This window comes from Doryrhamphus excisus, chromosome 1 (assembly GCF_030265055.1).
Source record: "Doryrhamphus excisus isolate RoL2022-K1 chromosome 1, RoL_Dexc_1.0, whole genome shotgun sequence".
NCBI lineage: Eukaryota > Metazoa > Chordata > Actinopteri > Syngnathiformes > Syngnathidae > Doryrhamphus > Doryrhamphus excisus.
In genome coordinates this window covers 17602640-17620905 of record NC_080466.1, presented here as the reverse complement: position 1 = coordinate 17620905, position 18266 = coordinate 17602640, and the positions used below count along the sequence as shown (strand labels likewise).

At 42.9% G+C, this 18266-nt stretch overlaps 2 protein-coding genes across 6 annotated transcripts in view; one reads left to right on the top strand and one right to left on the bottom strand.

Annotated features, from left to right (window-relative positions):
* LOC131124945 (voltage-dependent calcium channel gamma-2 subunit-like) overlaps positions 1–7856 on the top strand; it is a 33447-nt gene extending 25591 nt beyond the window's left edge. Inside the window, exons 3-4 of the mRNA XM_058065959.1 lie at positions 3525–3665; positions 7206–7856. Coding sequence (XP_057921942.1) covers positions 3525–3665; positions 7206–7738 — 674 coding nt within the window. The 3' untranslated portion in view covers positions 7739–7856. The remainder of the gene's footprint in view (positions 1–3524; positions 3666–7205) is intronic.
* Positions 1–18266, bottom strand: part of ift27 (intraflagellar transport 27 homolog (Chlamydomonas)) — a 50039-nt gene that overhangs the window by 25904 nt on the left and 5869 nt on the right. For 3 of the 5 annotated variants that reach the window (XR_009128957.1, XM_058065970.1, XM_058065987.1), the window contains exon 6: positions 17932–18041. Coding sequence is in view for 4 of the 5 variants with exons in the window: in XM_058065970.1 (XP_057921953.1) it covers positions 17932–18041 (110 nt within the window). In the remaining variant the exon portion in view is untranslated. Of the gene's footprint in view, positions 1–1902; positions 3660–11279; positions 16706–17931; positions 18042–18266 lie in introns of those variants that run through there. The other 2 variants (XM_058066002.1, XM_058065979.1) reach the window with 2 other exon arrangements.

The following is an 18266-nucleotide window of genomic DNA, read 5'->3' as shown; positions in this document are numbered from 1 at the left end:
TGCAATGCCGCACTGTTGTTTGAGTACAATAAAGAAAGGTGTGCTCACACAGGGAGCTCCCATGGTGGTGTCCTCCACCACCTCGATAATTCAGCCACAATTACAAGACTCTCCTCTGCCGCAGCTAATGAAAACATAAGTCAAGACGACACACACACACAGGAGTGGGAGAAGGGAGGGGAGGGTTGAGAGTGAAGGAAGGAAGAGGCAAGATGTTGGAGTGTGAGGTGTTTTGTTGTGCAATGTGTACGTCATTATAGTAGTAGTGTAGTATATGTGCAGTACTCATGCTACGTGCTACAGCAGCACAGAATCCTTCAAATGGAATATACCGAATATGAATTGCTATTTGTAGCATCTGGATCTGCTTAGCACACGTCACCATGTTGATATTTTGTAAAGCAGGTTACATATATTTCATTTCAGATTTGTCATATTGGTAAAAAAAAAAAAAGCATGACCATCAACTTCGCTCTTTGTTCTTTTTTCCCTATTTTTCTGTTTTTTTTCCAAAATATTTAAACTTTCATTTTCAATGATCTTCTTGAATTTTCCTTGTTTTAATATTATGACTTTATTCCCATTATATTATATGACTAATTTATTTTGTTTTTCATCACATTACAACTTTAAAAACAAATTATTTTGTATTTCAACTCTGTGCTACTACTAATTATTGAAACAAATTATTTTTATTCAGAATATTATGACTTTATTCTTGTATAAATGCAACTTTTTTAAACTAAAAAATATGACTTTATTCTTTTAAAACTTTTGCTGTTTTTTCCTTTTCTGCTGTTTCCCCCCCCAACTAGTTCAGTGTTGTTCCTGGTTTCTTGTGACTTTACTCCCATGGTATTTTGATTTTATTTTCATCATATTGTAACCTTTTCCACATTTAGTTTGTTGGTTTTTCATGTTACCATTTTATATAACATTGTTTTCTTTAACATTTCAACATCACGCTACTAAAATTAGATACATTTTCCTCATTATATTTTGGCTTTATTTTTTCATTTTTGTTGTTTTCTTTTTCAGTTTTTGTGTAACATAATATTTTTGGAATGTGCTGCAGGCAAAAACAAACAAAAAAAAGAACCCAAAAACAAAGTCGCGTATTGTCGCTGTCCTTTTTGTGATGAATAATCTATAAAAATGTCAAAATTATTATATTATTATTATATTATATCCGACAAATAACCTAGTTATTTGTCCGACAAATAACCTAGTTATAATCGAATTATTATATTATATCCGACAAATAACCTGGTTATTTAATATAATAATAATAAAAAATAATATAATATAATTAGAATATAATAATAATATAATAATTTTGACATTTTTATAGATTATTAATCACAAAAAGGACAGCGACAATACGCGACTTTGTTTTTGGGTTGTTTTTTTTTTGCCTGCAAAAAGGTTAAGATATGTGAGAGAAAACCACAGTAGAATAGCATAACCTGCTCAACTGTACTGGGGGGTGGGGGTGTCTCATCGAGATGATGTGAAAGGCAGCTGAGGAAGCAACAAGACCTCGGCGGTGTTGGTAATGAAATTGCAAACAACAAATGGGAGGTGTCAAAAAGCCCCGCTGATGTTATTGTACACGGAGCAGCCATGTGTGTTAAAACCCGGACAACAAACAAATTTGATTGAAAAATATAAACCTGGCTTGTCATAAATGTGTGTGTGTGTGTGTGTGTGTTTGCTATGACGAGCCTTCCACCTTGAAGACAATTTGCAGCGACAGCACGTCAATAAAGAAGAGGAGATGGGGTTAAAACAAATAGGATGACGGGGTGGGGATGGCGGGGGGGGGGGGGGGGTGATGCATGCTACGCTGCCAACTCTGAGGTCACCTTAAGACGATCGGCTTCAGTGAACGCAGCTGTCACACGCTCGGCACCGTGCGGGTATCAAACACTGATTTAACGTTTAAAAAAAAAAAAAAAACACTCAGACACCGTGCCCCCGTGCACTTTAGATCAGGTGCCCCAAAATGTGGTCCAGGGGCCTGTTGGCCTGTGGCTCATTTTAAAAATATAATTAAAAAAACAAAAATGGAAAAATAATAAGAATAATGTCAAAATATGAAGAGAAAAATTTGTCAAAAGTCTGACATTTTAGTAGCATAGAGTTGAATTATTAAATATTGTAAGACAGGGGTCTCAAACTCAATTTACCTGGGGGCACAAAATAAGGTGAAAAATAAACAAATCAAGAATAAAGAAAATCAATCAATAATAAATAATAATAAAACGGCAAATAATAAAAACTTAAGAATCCACATATAGTTGGTGGGTAGACAAATTATTTTTTTCAGATTAAAATGAACAAAGCATTATTAGAGCCCTGTAGACATGACAAAACACGACTATAGTCACATTTATACTCTTTTTATTTACAACATATTGCGCAACTGCAGGGTCTTGAGACACATGCTAACTCGCAAACTAGAGAGCTAGCGACCTAAACGGTAGCCTTCAAGTTATTTCCTTTAAACTTAAATAGCCAAAAACTTACCACTTCCACACGGATAGGGAGGATAACTATTAACAGTTATTTAACCTTTAACATGAACATTAATCAAACGTAATAATTTTTTCTGGGTACATGATACCATACAGCATCCATATCAAACTTGCACGGGCCGCACTAACATTAAACTTTCATATCAAGGCGGGGGCCTCACGTGTTTGAGACCCCTGTTGTAAGACGATATTAACTCATAATATTATAAGAAACAAACAAAAACGAGAAATAAAGTTGTGGGAAAAGTGATGATATGATGGGAATAAAGTCACAAATGATGATGAGGAAAAAAATAACAAGAAGAAAGATGACAGATGGAAAAAGCGGGAAAATACCTGCTGTTATTTAACAAGAAAAAATTCAAAATGTTAAGAGAAAAAAGCTGGATTGTAACAAAAATAAAGGTTGCAATTTTATGAAAATAAACTGGGAATATTCAAGGCTGTCAAATGATTAAACATTTAATCAGCGTTGAAACAAATTAATCATGATCACAAGAAATATTTCACCACTTTTATACCAGAAGCATTTTGCTGGTAGACCACTGATATCACTATGTGACCCTAACTGGAAAAAGTTGTGTCCAAGTGGTCATCCTTATGGATTCATCCCAAAGTATGCATGGTTGAACTCCGCCCACTCTGTCTTAACAAGTATTGGTGGTTTAGTGGTAGAGTTCCAATTTCCACTCAAGGCTGCTTCTCAACAGAATTTCCTTTGGGATCAAAAAATGATCGACCTACTGACCCAATGTTTCCAGCTCAGCTCCGTAGGGGCCTGATTTGGAACAACTAACCCCGATCGGAACACTTCACGCCCCGGCTTACACCAACATGTAGTATCTAGTCTGGTGAACCAATCCGATAAGAAGTTACGATATGACTGCGACTAAAAAAACACAATGTTTACGTGTCTGAGAAATAATCTCCTAATCAGCCACCACATCCACGAAATAAGTGAAAGTAGCAACTCCTATCTACATGCAGGTGCAGTCCGGGCCTCCAGCATCTTCCCGATCCTCAGTGTGATCCTGCTCTTCATGGGGGGGCTCTGCATCGCCGCCAGTGAGTTCTACAAGTCACGCCACAACATCATCCTCAGTGCCGGAATCCTCTTTGTCTCTGCAGGTAACGTCAAATAAAAACAAATACGTTTTTTTTTTTCTTCCCCCTCGCCTAACCTTCATTTACTGTATTCACATGACTATAAAAACGGAGGAACATCAATGAAAAGTTCTGATGCATTCTTTGACTCCAGCATCTACAAGAAACCGGGATCAGTCAAGAGAAAATCTGCCTTTGGCTCCAAAATAGATGAGAGACCAAGGCAGGTTCTTGAGAAAAATGAGAGGCACATTCAAATCTACACTCCCTGGCCAGACGGCTTCTGAAGAAAATGTCTGACTGGTCATGCTAAAATATTTGTTAATACAGAAAACAACATATGCATGAAATAGCACCCCTATAGTCACCTTTACACGCCTATTTGTCAAGTACTCACTTGAGGGATGATTGTGTAACATATTTTTCTTACAAACAAATACAAATCAAATTTGATGTTAAACAACAGAGCATGTGAGGGGCCTTGAGGGTACACCCTGGACTGGTGGCCAGCCAATCACAGGGCACATATAGACAAACAACCATTCACACTCACATTCATACCTATGGACAATTTGCAGTCGCCAATTAACCTAGCTTGTTTTTGGAATGTGGGAGGAATCCGGAATTGAACTTGGGTCTCCTAGCTGTGAGGTGTGTGCGCTAACCACTCGACCGCTGTGTAGCCCCAGCACGGATTCATTCATTCATTCATTTTCTACCGCTTTTTCCTCACAAGGGTCGTGGGGGTGCTGGAGCCTATCCCAGCTGTCTTCGGGCGAGAGGCGGGGTACACCCTGGACTGGTGGCCAGCCAATCACAGGGCACATATAGACAAACAACCATTCACACTCACATTCATACCTATGGACAATTTGGAGTCGCAAATTAACCTAGCATGTTTTTGGAATGTGGGAGGAATCCGGAATTGAACTTGGGTCTCCTAGCTGTGAGATCTGTGCGATAACCACTCGACCGCCGTGTAGCCCCAGCACGGATTTCATTCATTCATTCATTTTCTACTGCTTATCCTCACGAGGGTCGCAGAGGGGTGCTGGAGCCTATCCCAGCAGTCTTCAGGCGAGAGGCGGGTTACACCCTGGACTGGTGGCCAGCCAATCACAGGGCACATATAGACAAACAACCATTCACACTCACATTCATACCTATGGACAATTTGGAGTCACCAATTAACTTAGCATGTTTTTGGAATGTGGGAGGAATCCGGAATTGAACTTGGGTCTCGTAGCTGTGAGGTTTGTGCGCTAACCACTCGGCCGCCATGCAGCCTCAGCACGGATTTACCAAAAAATGTACCTGTGACCTCTGACCTGGAGCATTCCAACTACATTTATAGGTCAGAAAAAGTGTAAAAAGCATAATAGGTCCCCTTTAATGGAAGATCTAAGTTTGAATCTTTTTCATGTTCTGCCCCTGCGTGTGGGTTTCCTCCCACATTCCAAACACATGGTTGGCTCCAGTACACACCCGCGACCCTAATGAGGATAAAGTGGCATCTAAGATGGATGGATGGTGACATATCCTTTAAAATCAATAGGGCACCTTCTCAGATAACCCTGAATGTATGAGGTAGCTCGTTAGAGAAGAGACTGCAATTTCTTCGTCCTTCGCACTGATATTGTTGAATCAGACAATTTGTGTGAAGAATTGTGGGCGTTGAGAGTTTGTGGTCACTTCCTGTGAGAACAAGCTGTGCTGCTCCCCGGTGTTTAAATACAGCTCAAACATGGACAGAGCGTGGAGGAGGTGGTGGAAAGAAACAAAGAAAAAGGAAAACATCGAACACGACCAACCCTCTAAATCAGACACGGATGCCTTGCTACGGTCAAGCAGTTCAAATGCTGCATTCGACGGTCGTGGGAAATATGCCGCTTCGATAACCATTGACATTCTTTGACACCTTCACCAAATAAATGTGTCATTCATTCATGCTGGCGCCTATCCCAGCTGTCTCCGGGCGAGAAGCGGGGTACACCCTTGACTGGTCGAGGGCCAATCACAGGGCACATATAAACAAACAACCATTCACACTCACTAAATGTGTTATTGTTATAGTTCATTTATTCATTCATTTTCTACTGCTTATCCTCACGAGGGTCACACGGGTGCTGGAGCCTATCCCAGCTGTCTTCGGGCGAGAAGCGGGGTATACCCTGGACTGGTGGCCAGCCAATCACAGGGCACATATAAACAAACAACCATTCACACTCACTAAATGTGTTATTGTTATAGTTCATTTATTCATTAATTTTCTACCGCTTATCCTCACGAGGGTCACGTGGGTGCTGGAGCCTATCCCAGCTGTCTTCGGGCAAGAAGCGGGGTATACCCTGGACTGGTGGCCAGCCAATCACAGGGCACATATAAACAAACAACCATTCACAATCACTAAATGTGTTATTGTTATAGTTATTATATGATATTCATTCATTCATGGAGCATTTTTCCAAATCAGAAGGTCAGCAATGTCCTACATCCCGATTTTGTGAAATGCAGCACAAGTCAACATCTCATGCGACACTACATCAGGTCGTGCATCGCAGCTGTGATGCGCTGGAAGACAGAGGCTGCCACGATGCCAGCTTCGATGGTCTGGTTCTAGGCCGCGGCCCAATGGGCTTCGTTAGATAGATCACTCTAACCCCTCCAAGTCACGCTGTCTCTTCCTCGCCCTCAATGTCTGCCTCTCTCGCCCTGTTGCTAGGCTAAGAGGAGGCCACTGGGATTACACGCTAAAAATAAGGTGTCCCTGATCCTCTTTTTGCACGGATACATCTCAATCACCATCCTCACGTCACCCCACTTTGCTTTTCCTGTTTTGCTGGTGTATTTGTCTTCTTTATCTTTGTCTGTCTTCTGTCTGTTCTTCTATTTCTGGCCACACATGGCGCCGACAACCCAAATAGAGGACAGGAGAGAACTTGACAGCGGATGGGCATTTGAACATCCCGGCAGGGAGGCGAGACTGCAGTGGCACAAAAGAAAAATAAGCGATAACGTCAGGGGCGGGGGGAAATTGTCTGCTCCATTTTGAACCCCACAGACGGAGGCGTCATCCTGGGAGAAGCTCAAAGAGAGAGAGGAAAAAGTGCTGTAGGAAACATGATCAGTAGAGCAGAGCAGAACAGAACAGAGGAAGAACCTCCTCATTGATCAGCTGACTTCTGCTTGGCGACCACAGGAACGACTGCAACTGAAGCTCGGATGAAAACAGAAGGCAGACAACGTTGCAGTTCCTGCCAAGTTTAGGGCCTCATGTGTTCAATGTTGGTTTCATTTCCCAACTCTCTCTCCACCCGGTAAGGTGGTCCAGTTCTGAAGGGTAAACCTTGACCCGGCTTGGATTTTTCTGTCCTCAAACCCAAAAAACTTAGATTGTGAGGTTGCCTTGAAACACTTAGTCCAAATTAAAGGCATACATACGTACATCCAAAACAATCACAAAAGGTTAGCCACGGTATCTGACTCTCTGAAGTACTTGAACTAACCGTGACTTGGTCCGCTTTGTCCTAACCTTCATCTGATCTCCATCTTCTCCTGCCACAGGCTTGAGCAACATCATTGGCATCATCGTCTACATATCTGCCAACGCCGGGGATCCTTCCAAGAGCGACTCCAAGAAGAACAGCTACTCCTATGGCTGGTCCTTCTACTTCGGCGCGCTCTCCTTCATCATGGCCGAAATGGTGGGCGTGCTGGCCGTGCACATGTTCATCGACCGCCACCGGGAGCTGCGCGTAGGGGCCCGGGCCGCCGACTACCTCCAAGGCGCGGCCATCACGCGCATTCCCAGCTACCGCTATCGTTACCGCCGCCGCTCGCGCTCCTCCTCCCGCTCCACGGATCCCTCACACTCTCGTGAGCCGTCGCCGGTGGGCCTGAAGGCCTTCGGGACACTACCTTCCACAGAGCTGTCCATGTACACGCTTCCAAAAGGCCAAACAGGCACACCCACGGCCACCTACAACTCCACAGAGAGGGACCACAACTTCCTGCAGGTCCACAACTGCATCCAGAAAGACCTGAAAGACTCGGGCGGCCATAGCAACACCGCCAACCGACGTACCACGCCCGTATGAAAATCATGGACCTCAGACACTACACACAAAAAAAAAACATCCAAGGAGACTTTGGGGAGTGGCGGAAAACGATAAGTCGTGGTTTGGTTCTTTGAGGGCTAGACGGGTGGGGGGGGGGGGGGGGTCGGGGGGGGGGCTGTGCACTCGAAAGCACTTCAGATGAGCTTCTGTTCAAATGGGCAGAAGCAGAAAAATGCATTAAAAAAGAAACATGCATGATTTTGCCATCTACCATTGTTTAACAATTTGTAAAGAGTTTGGAGGGGGGTAAGGGGGGGTCCGGTGGTGGTCTGTGTCAGGCCAAGTGGAGCAACCAGGCCGGGCCCCGCTGTCTATAAAGGCCAACTTTATATTTTTTACTCTTCCACGGCCTACTGAAAATGCGGCAGTGTTTTGCCCTCAGGCCCTGCCTAAGACCTCGCCCTCGCCTACCACCCCGACCTCCTTAGACCCCCACTTGTCTCTTTAGTTGCCGTATCTTCCTTGTATCTTATTTTCTTCCTTCTTTACATAAATACTGTGAACCATTGCGGTGGAAGAGTTTAGCAGGGAACACTTCAGGCCGCGAAAAAAGTCTGAAAAAAAAGCAAATATGTACTGATGATATATAAACACATGAGTATACTTGTTAATACATTATGACTAGACTTCCCTGACGCAAAGACAGTCATAAGAAAAAAAGAAATCAAAGTAGCTTACAAAAAAGCTAACCTGAGACAAGGAAGGCTTTGGGCTACTGGTTAGTAATACTACGTTCATTTACAGTAAAAATTAAAAAACAGCAACAAAAAAAACAACAACCTTTTGGCCTTCCGCCAAAACACTGGCTGCCATCTTTGTTCAGGGTCAACTTTTGGGAGAAAGAACCATAGGGAGGACCTCTGAGCCAACGTGAAGAAGACTGTGGACAATGAGATGTCACTACTGCCAAAGACACAAAGTAGTGCAAGTCGCCTGTGAGGTGAAGCTATGCGAGTCCCAAAAAGAAAAGAAAAGAAAAGAATTTACATGCATGCTAAACAAAATCATCCAATCTGCTTTTAAGGAACCCGTATTTTGAACAATGATGCCGTGTAAGGGCAGCAGGCGTGACAAAGTAGAACTTAATGTTACAGTACTGTGTCTTTTTACATTTTACTTCTTGTTATTTTACTTTTTGAGTGGACCATCCTTGGGGCGGGGCTTCATTACGCTTCAAACAAACAAAAGCAAGCATTTGCATTTGGAGAGGCTTTTTAAAGAAAAAGAAAACGCTTTTCATTTCATTTCTTCTTTCACACAGCCTTAGTCTTATTTTGTCAATTTTTAAAAAAAATATGTTCTTTGGTTCTGCGTTGTGTTGTTGTAAATGACAATTTAAATGACAAAAAAAAACAAAAGCGTAATGTCTTTCAAGGTGCCAAAACTGAATGATTCTGAACTTGGATGCATCAAGTCCTGATGATGAATAAACATTGAACCCCCCTGTAGGGAACACCAAGTGTCTGATTGTGTCATAATGCATCGTTGAGCGACAATTTTTAAAAAGGAAGACAAATATCAATTTACAAACTACCGGCCTTACCTCCTTATTACCGCAGTTATCTAAAATTATCGAGAACCTATTCTATAACAGGTTGGACAAATACATTAATAAGAATGAATTACTATCAGAAAGTCAGTACGGATACGGAGCTAACATTTCAGCCTCCATGCCATTGATTAAAATTATGGAGGATATCACTAATGCTATAGACCATAGAAAGTGTGCAGCCGCAGTATTCATGGATCTGACAAAAGCCTTTGATACGATCAATCAATACAATCAATAAGATACAATGATTGATTGATACAATCAAAAAGAGGATTGGTTTTGAACTGGGTCAAAAGCTACTTAGCCAACAAGACGCAATATGTAAAGCTAGAAGAACACACATCTGCATGTTTAAATATTATGTGTGGAGTGCCCCAGGGGTCAATACTGGAACCAAAACTGTTCGACTTGTACATCAATAACATCTGCAAAGTCACAAAAAGATCAGTAAGGATAATCTATAATGCCACCTATAGAGAACATTCATTCATTCATTTTCTACCGCTTATCCTCACGAGGGTCACAGGCGTGCTGGAGCCTATCCCAGCTGTCTTCAGGCGAGAGGCGGGGTACACCCTGGAATGGTCGCCAGCCAATCACAGGGCACATATAGACAAACAACCATTCACACTCACATTTATACCTATGGACAATTTGGAGTCGCCAATTAACCTGGCATGTTTTTGGAATGCGAGAGGAAACCGGAGTACCCAGCCCCTATAGAGAATATACAAACTTATTTCTAAAATGCAGACCATAACCAAAGTGAATGAGAGGATACTATGAGGTGGAATTGGTCAATGATTTTTAGACCCTTGACAAGAATGCCAGAGAATGTGTACCATAGCAAAGTGAAGGATAGGTACAACTAGGTGAAACATAAAAGCAATCTAATCTCCACCCCCCCACCCCACCATGTCGTCTTCCCCTAGCTCAGATCGTGAGGCGCCCTCAGCTGTGGAATAAATGTCAAAGTGTTCTTCCCTGCGTCCTGCTGCATTGTACTCTGCCTGTGTCGCCCTCGGCCGCCCGCTCTCTCCCCTGATGCGATGATCACAGTGGCTGCATGTCTCTCTGCAGTGCTGCTGTGGTCGCAGAGCAGAGACGGGGGTGGGGTGTGTGTGTTGGGGGGGGTTGGTTTGTTTTATGAAGGCAGGCTGCAGTCAAGAGAGGATGACTCAAGCAGCTCCACACTGCCCACCGCTGGTGTGGAGGCTTGTTAGACGTGCAGCATACATTCTGCATCTACTGTGTCATGCAACATGACTTAAATTTTGAGGTTTTATACACACACACACACGTTGCTCTATCTGGTGGAGAAGTTGATGTCTGCAACTGTTTCTGCAATTATGGGATTCAATGTTGAAAAATGTACTATTTTTGTAGTTAGACCATAGAAACCCTGTTTGTGTCTGTCTAAATAAGTTTTTTAACATAATTAGAGCCATAAAGACATGAAATAACTCACCCCCACACCTAAAGGGACTCGGCGACGGCAGCAAGCCAAGTTAGTTTTCACCAAGCTTGTGAGCTAACCAGTTAGCCTCGAATATATTTCTTCTAAACGCAACGTGTTTCAAATAGAATGGGAAAGAAAGACAAAGTGAGAAGTCACAAACTTACCACTTCCACACATAATGGGAGAAGCTTTTTTTCAGTCTGTCGAGTGCAAGGTAGGGTCATGTAGAAAGGATGGATGTCTCATCCATGTAATGTAACTGTGGCCTAGTGGCCAGCATACCACATTCATTCATTCATTTTCTACCGCTTATCCTCATGAGGATCGCGGAGGTGCTGGAGCCTATCCCAGCTGTCTTCGGCCAAGAGGTGGGGTAGCATACCACATATCACTTGCAATTTGTTTTTTTCCAATAGACCATAGTCTATTCTAAAACAGCAATAATGAATGAACTACTAATATCAGAAAAAACACAATACAGCGAGGGAGCAATAATCGAACCACAATATTGTGAGGGATTACGCTACAAGAAAAAACAAGCATTGATGCTCCACCTGCAGTTAGCAAGATTCTTTATTTGAATCAAGACTTTTTCTTGTCAGATATGACTGAAAATGGCACATTCATCTCAAACAGGATGTGCCCGATGGCCAACAACCACAGCAAGAACGTGCTTGATGATCAGATAGCCATGGTTAAACACGCTGTATGTACGTTTCCATTACCTGTGATGTGAGAGATGCATGAACGTGCTGTGTGTTTCCAGGAGATGAGCAAAGCGAATAAATAAGCGCATAAGACGTTACAGGCATCTGACAAGCTTCTCAAAGCGGCAGCTCAGGTATCTGCTTCCACATTAAAAAAAAAAAACGTCTAATGGATGATAATAGGCTGTGGAATTCAAAAACTCCTCTGAGCTGACCCGTAAAGAACAGAAACGGGATAATTGGTGCTTCAAAGCGGGATGCTCCAGGTGCCCGAGGATGTTGGTTTATGAAAAGTCAGCCTTAATTGCTACACGTGGCAAAGTCCTTCATGCATGCATGAATGCTGACAAGTTAGAAGACTTTAACAGTAGTGCAATGAGAACGTCTTGTTGCCGCTCTTTGTCAGCAGAGAAAATGATAACAAGCAGCAGTGGAGCAAAGAAGAAAGGAAGATACATAAAGAAGAGCCTACACCAGGATTGGTGTTGTGTCTGTGAAGGTAACATGACTCCTCATTTTGTGTGTGTGTGTGTGTATCAAATATACAATATCAAAGTATCCCCTGCATCCTTTGATTTTCAGCATGCAGCCTGGGGAGTAAAACGTTTCTACACCCCTGGTCTAGGGCCTAACTATTCATTCATTCATTTTCTACCGCTTTTTCCTCACAAGGGTCGCGCGGGGTGCTGGAGCCAATCCCAGCTGTCTTTGTGCAAGAGGCGGGTTACACACTGGACTGGTGGCCAGCCAATCACAGGGCACATATAGACAAACAACCATTCACACTCACATTCATACCTATGGACAATGTGGGAGGAAACCGGAGTACCCGAAGAAAACCCATGCATGCACGAGGAGAACATGCAAACTCCACACAGAGATGGCCGAGGGTGGAATTGAACCCTGGTCTCCTAGCTGTGAGGTCTGCGCGCTAACCGCACGACCGCTGTAGGGCCTAACCAATTACTCAATTAAAAAAAAGCTTTGGATTAATCAATTTTTAAAATAATCCTTAGTTACAGCTCACTACCCATTCATCCATTTTCTGTGCCTTGCTAGAATTGTAGGTATGCTGGAGCCTATCCTAGCTATCTGCCGAGTGTCAGCAGCCAATGGCAGGGCACATAACAACCATTCACACTCACATTTAGTGTCTCTATATGGATGGATGGATGGATGGATAACAACCATTCACACTCACATTTAGTGTCTCTATATGGATGGATGGATGGATGGATAACAACCATTCACACTCACATTTAGTGTCTCTATATGGATGGATGGATGGATGGATGGATAACAACCATTCACACTCACATTTAGTGTCTCTATATGGATGGATGGATGGATGGATAACAACCATTCACACTCACATTCAGTGTCTTTATATGGATGGAAGGAAGGATGGATGGATGGATAACAACCATTCACACTCACATTTAGTGTCTTTATATGGATGGAAGGAAGGAAGGAAGGAAGGAAGGAAGGATAACAACCATTCACACTCACATTTAGTGTCTCTATATGGATGGATGAATGGATGGAAGGAAAGAAGGAAGGAAGGAAGGAAGGAAGGAAGGAAGGAAGGAAGGAAGGAAGGATAACAACCATTCACACTCACATTTAGTGTCTCTATATGGATGGATGGATGGATGGATGGAAGGATAACAACCATTCACACTCAAATTTAGTGTCTCTATATGGATGAATGGATGGATGGATGGATGGAAGGAAGGACGGACGGACGGACGGACGGACGGACGGACGGACGGACGGATGGAAGGAAGGAAGGAAGGAAGGAAGGAGGGAAGGAAGGAAGGATGGATGGATAACAACCAATCACACTCACATTTAGTGTCTCTATATGGATGGATGGATGATGGATGGAAAACAACCATTCACACTCACATTTAGTGTCTCTATATGGATGGATGGATGGATGGATGGATGGATGGATGGATGGTTGGATGGCTGGAAGGAAGGAAGGAAGGAAGGAAGGAAGGAAGGATAACAACCATTCACACTCACATTTAGTGTCTCTATATGGATGAATGGATGGATGGATGGATGGAAGGAAGGAAGGAAGGACGGACTGACGGACGGACGGACGGACGGATGGACGGAAGGAAGGAAGGAAGGAAGGAAGGAAGGAAGGAAGGAAGGAAGGAAGGAACGACGGACGGAAGGAGGGAAGGAAGGAAGGATGGATGGATGGATAACAACCAATCATACTCACATTTAGTGTCTCTATATGGATGGATGGATGATGGATGGAAAACAACCATTCACACTCACATTTAGTGTCTCTATATGGATGGATGGATGGATGGATGGATGGATAACAACCATTCACACTCACATTTAGTGTCTCTATATGGATGGATGGATGGATGGATGGATGGATAACAACCATTCACACTCACATTTAGTGTCTCTATATGGATGGATGGATAACAGCCATTCACATTCACATTTAGTGTCTCTATATGGATGGATGGATGGATGGATGGATAGAAGGAAGGAAGGAAGGAAGGAAGGAAGGAAGGAAGGAAGGAAGGAAGGAAGGAAGGAAGGAAGGAAGGAAGGAAGGAAGGAAGGATGGATGGATGGATGGATGGATGGATGGGATAGTGATGCCATTAAAAAAAAGCCCAGGCTCCAAATTTATGTTCCAGCGTACTACCCCTTGCCAGCCAGTCTGAGGGTTGTCGACATAAACGTGTTAATCCACTGTATTCATTTCAGTACTTGAACCACCACCAAAGCACTGCAAGGGAACACTCCATCTGACTTTGTCATATTTTGACTGCCTCACATGGCGTACGGTATATAAGGCGTCTGCTCGCAGGGAGCCTGTGGAGATGAAATGATGGCGGAGAAGACGAGGTTGCTAGCATGCTCGGCCTGACGCGTCTTGAGATTGAAGAGCACCTGATTTAATATGTGCCCGAATGAAGGAAGTTTCCCAAAGCAATAAGCTGCAGCCCGCAATCGGTCGCTGATGGAATGTTATTAAAAACCATGCGTGACGCCATATTTCAACAGACAACCTGTGTCACACCCTGCGTGGATACATTTGTCTTGTAAGGCGGGCTGCAAATAAATATATACTGAAGTTCCTTGGTTAAATTATTTTCAAAAATGTTTTTTTGGCTTGCGTACCCGCTTGGTTAGCGTACAATTGGGGCGCATCACAAACTGTTCTATGCTTACTTGTTATACATGAAAATAAAAAAAACAAGTATAAATACATCCTTAGGAGTATTCATTCATTCATTAATTTTCTACCGCTTATCCTCACAAGGGTCGCGGGGGTGCTGGAACCTATCCCAGCTGTCTTCAAGCGAGAGGCGGGGTACACCCTGGACTGGTCGCCAGCCAATCACAGGGCATGCATCGATTAATATCCAATATTTTCCACACCCTGAGTAAATACGATTGTACTTTTATGACATTAAGCAGGTGTGTCCAAAGTGCGGCACAAGGGCCATTTAGGACCTGCAGCTGTGTTTTGATTCATTCTAAAGCAGAATTCAACATGAACATTCATTCATTCATTTTCTACCGCTTATCCTCACGAGGGCTGCAGGGGTGCTGGAGCCTATCCCAGCTGTCTTTGGGCGAGAGGCAGGGTACACTCTGGACTGGTTGCCAGCCAATCACAGGGCACATATAGACAAACAACCATTCACACTCACATTCATACCTATGGACAATTTGGTGTCGCCAATTAACCTAGCATGTTTTTTTGGAATGTGGGAGGAAACCGGAGTACCCGGAGAAAACCCATGCATGCACAAGGAGAACATGCAAACTCCACACAGAGATGGCAGAGGGTGCAATTGAACTCGGGTCTCCTAGCTGTGAGGCCTGCCTGCTAACCACTCATTCATTCATTCATTCATTTTCTACCGCTTTTCCTCACGAGGGTCGCGGGGGTGCTGGAGCCTATCCCAGCTGTCTTCGGGCGAGAGGCGGGGTACACCCTGGACTGGTCGCCAGCCAATCACAGGGCACATATAGACAAACAACCATTCACACTCACATTCATACCTATGGATAATTTGGAGTGGCCATTTAACCTAGCATGTTTTTGGAATGTGGGAGGAAACCGGAGTACCCGGAGAAAACCCACGCATGCACAAGGAGAACATGAAAACTCCACATAGAGATGGCTGAGGGTGCAATTGAACTCGGGTCTCCTTGCTGTGAGGCCTGCGTGCTAACCACTCATTGGGAGCAAATGAGTTAATATAGGAAGCAACATAGGCAATGGGAGGGGTTACTTCCTCTTCCTGTGAGGGACATAGACAGCCAATGGTAGACTTACATGCCTAGACACCCAAGGCTAGTTGAATCAGGTGGTAAGCATGTGGAGGACTTGTTTTAGCCTCCAATAGGCTAGTGCATAACTATAATACAAAGCCTCCAAAGTTAATCATGAACACAAAACATTTTATAACTGACAGTCTGCCTGCGTGTGTGGGTGTATATTTTTATTTTTTATCTTAAACCACCCCCCAGGAAAGTTGCTTTATAACACCCCTTCAATTAATGAATAAAATATGTCATAGAAGTAATAATTTATTTGATGGAACACAAATTCATACAGTCATTTTGGTCATGTTTTCAAAATAAAAAGTTGGAAAAAAAAAGAAAAACAAGGAAAAAACTGGGGAAACCCTCACACACACACACACACACACACACACACACACACACAGGACGAAGAAAAAGATGCTAATTGCTATCATTATGATCACCCACTCAAGAGTCCAGAAACATTGCGCTGTAATTACAAGCTGTTGCGCACACACTCAGCAGTTTAAGCAGCTTTTGTGTTGCGTTGTAATTAGATTTGACACAGACAATAAACGTTTGCCGTTCGAAAAAAAATTGCACCCAACTCTCTGGAAAAGACACAATGCAACTGTGGAATAATAAATCATGATACCGTGTCAGTCTACTTTGTGTATTATTGATCAGACACTACCGCAACCATCTTTTTTTGGAAAATAATAAAAGGTTCTGGTAAAAATTGGACCTTAACAGCAACACAGAGCGAGAATGTATTTGTTCTCATACTGCCGTCCCAGGTTTCATGTTTCATATTTCATATGTGTCTAGCCTGGACTCAAGTTCTGGATGGCCTCCCTGCGCTCCAGGTAGAGGGCGTGAAAGACCCGAGCTAAACTGAGGAGCGGCGATTCGCAGTTCTCCATCTCCTTCTGCAAGAAATAAGAAACGCTGCATTGATATCGTTGTCCAGAAGGGCCGCGCCAACAAGCTGGAGCATTCCGTACATTTCCATGCACCACGAGTCAAATTACTGAAATTATCCGGTTTCTCCATTTGTCACGTCCCTGTTTATATGCATCATCTCAACTGTGGTTATTGTCCATATGCTGTGGGGCCTCCAAAAATGCTAGATGCCGCTTATGTTCCTTTAAGCGCAGGGAATGGTTGGCTTTTCCGGTTGGCCTGATGTGATCTTTACTATCAATCCAGATGGTTGATATCTCTTCTGGTCCTCCATTTTAGCTTGATGTATATTTTCCAAGTTCCTTGAATCTTTCCCTGCTTCTTCGAGTCTCAGGCTCCTCATCCAACAGGCCATCAACTGCTTGTATTGTTTCTTGAATTGGCTCATCGTTGTGTATTGTTTGAGGTCCTTACTCAATCCATTCCATAGTTTGATTCCACATACTGAAATGCTATGGCTTTTTAACGTAGTCCTAGCATAGAAGTGTTTCAAATGTACTTCTTCCCTGAGATCATATTTCTCCTCTCTTGTAGAGAAGTATTGGATGACATTTTTAGGTAATTGGTTATTTTTAGCCTTATGCATTATTTTAGCTGTTTGAAGATGAACTATATCAGCAAGTTGAAGTATTTGTGATTTTAGAAATAAGGAGTTAGTATGTTCTCTGTAGGCGGCATTATGAATTATCCTGACTGACCTTTTTTGTAGTACATTTAGCAAAAAAGGTCAGTATGGAAAATTCATAATTCAGAGATGTTGCTTCATCATTGTGAAGCAGAGTGCACCAAGTGTTGGATTGTTCAACCACAAATACAGAAAGTGAGCTGGACGTGGACAGTTGTGAGTTGTGAATTTCAAATTAAAACAAGCAAGTTACATCAATAGAGGTTGTCGCGGTGTTTTTGTTTTTTACATTATGTATGACCATTCAGCTTCCTGCATTTATATGTACTGTGTTTTATGTCCTTAATAGCCCCCCCCAAAATTCATGCACGACTTGGCATAAAAATTCTGCCTTCACAAAGCCAATGATGCTGACTTATTATGACTGAGGAGGACAGAGGGCATTCATTCAACAATATGTTTATCATTTTGTGAGAGGTGTCCTTAATCTTTTGAACCGATCTGGTATATTAGAAAATAACTGTAAAGGCAGCATTTGTGTAGTTTGTTGTAGAGGTCGACACTCACGGCAGATGTTTCGTGGTACTCCAAGCCTTGGCTCTGAGCCCACTCCTGCGCCACGGATGTTGTCACCTCCCTCCTGGCAGCTAGGTCCGACTTGTTTCCCACAAGCACACCTAACACATACACACAAACAATTACTTTAAAAAAAAACACTGAGTAGACCAGTGGCGTCATTAGGCCTATTTTGGGGGGCCTTCAGACCCTATAAGTCCCCCAAAATAATTTGATTTTTTTATAGATTTTTTTTTTTTTTTACAAAAAAATCTCTGACAGATTTCATATAATAGGACAAAAGCAGGCTAATAAGCAGGCTAATACTAGCCTACTATTGCTAGTAG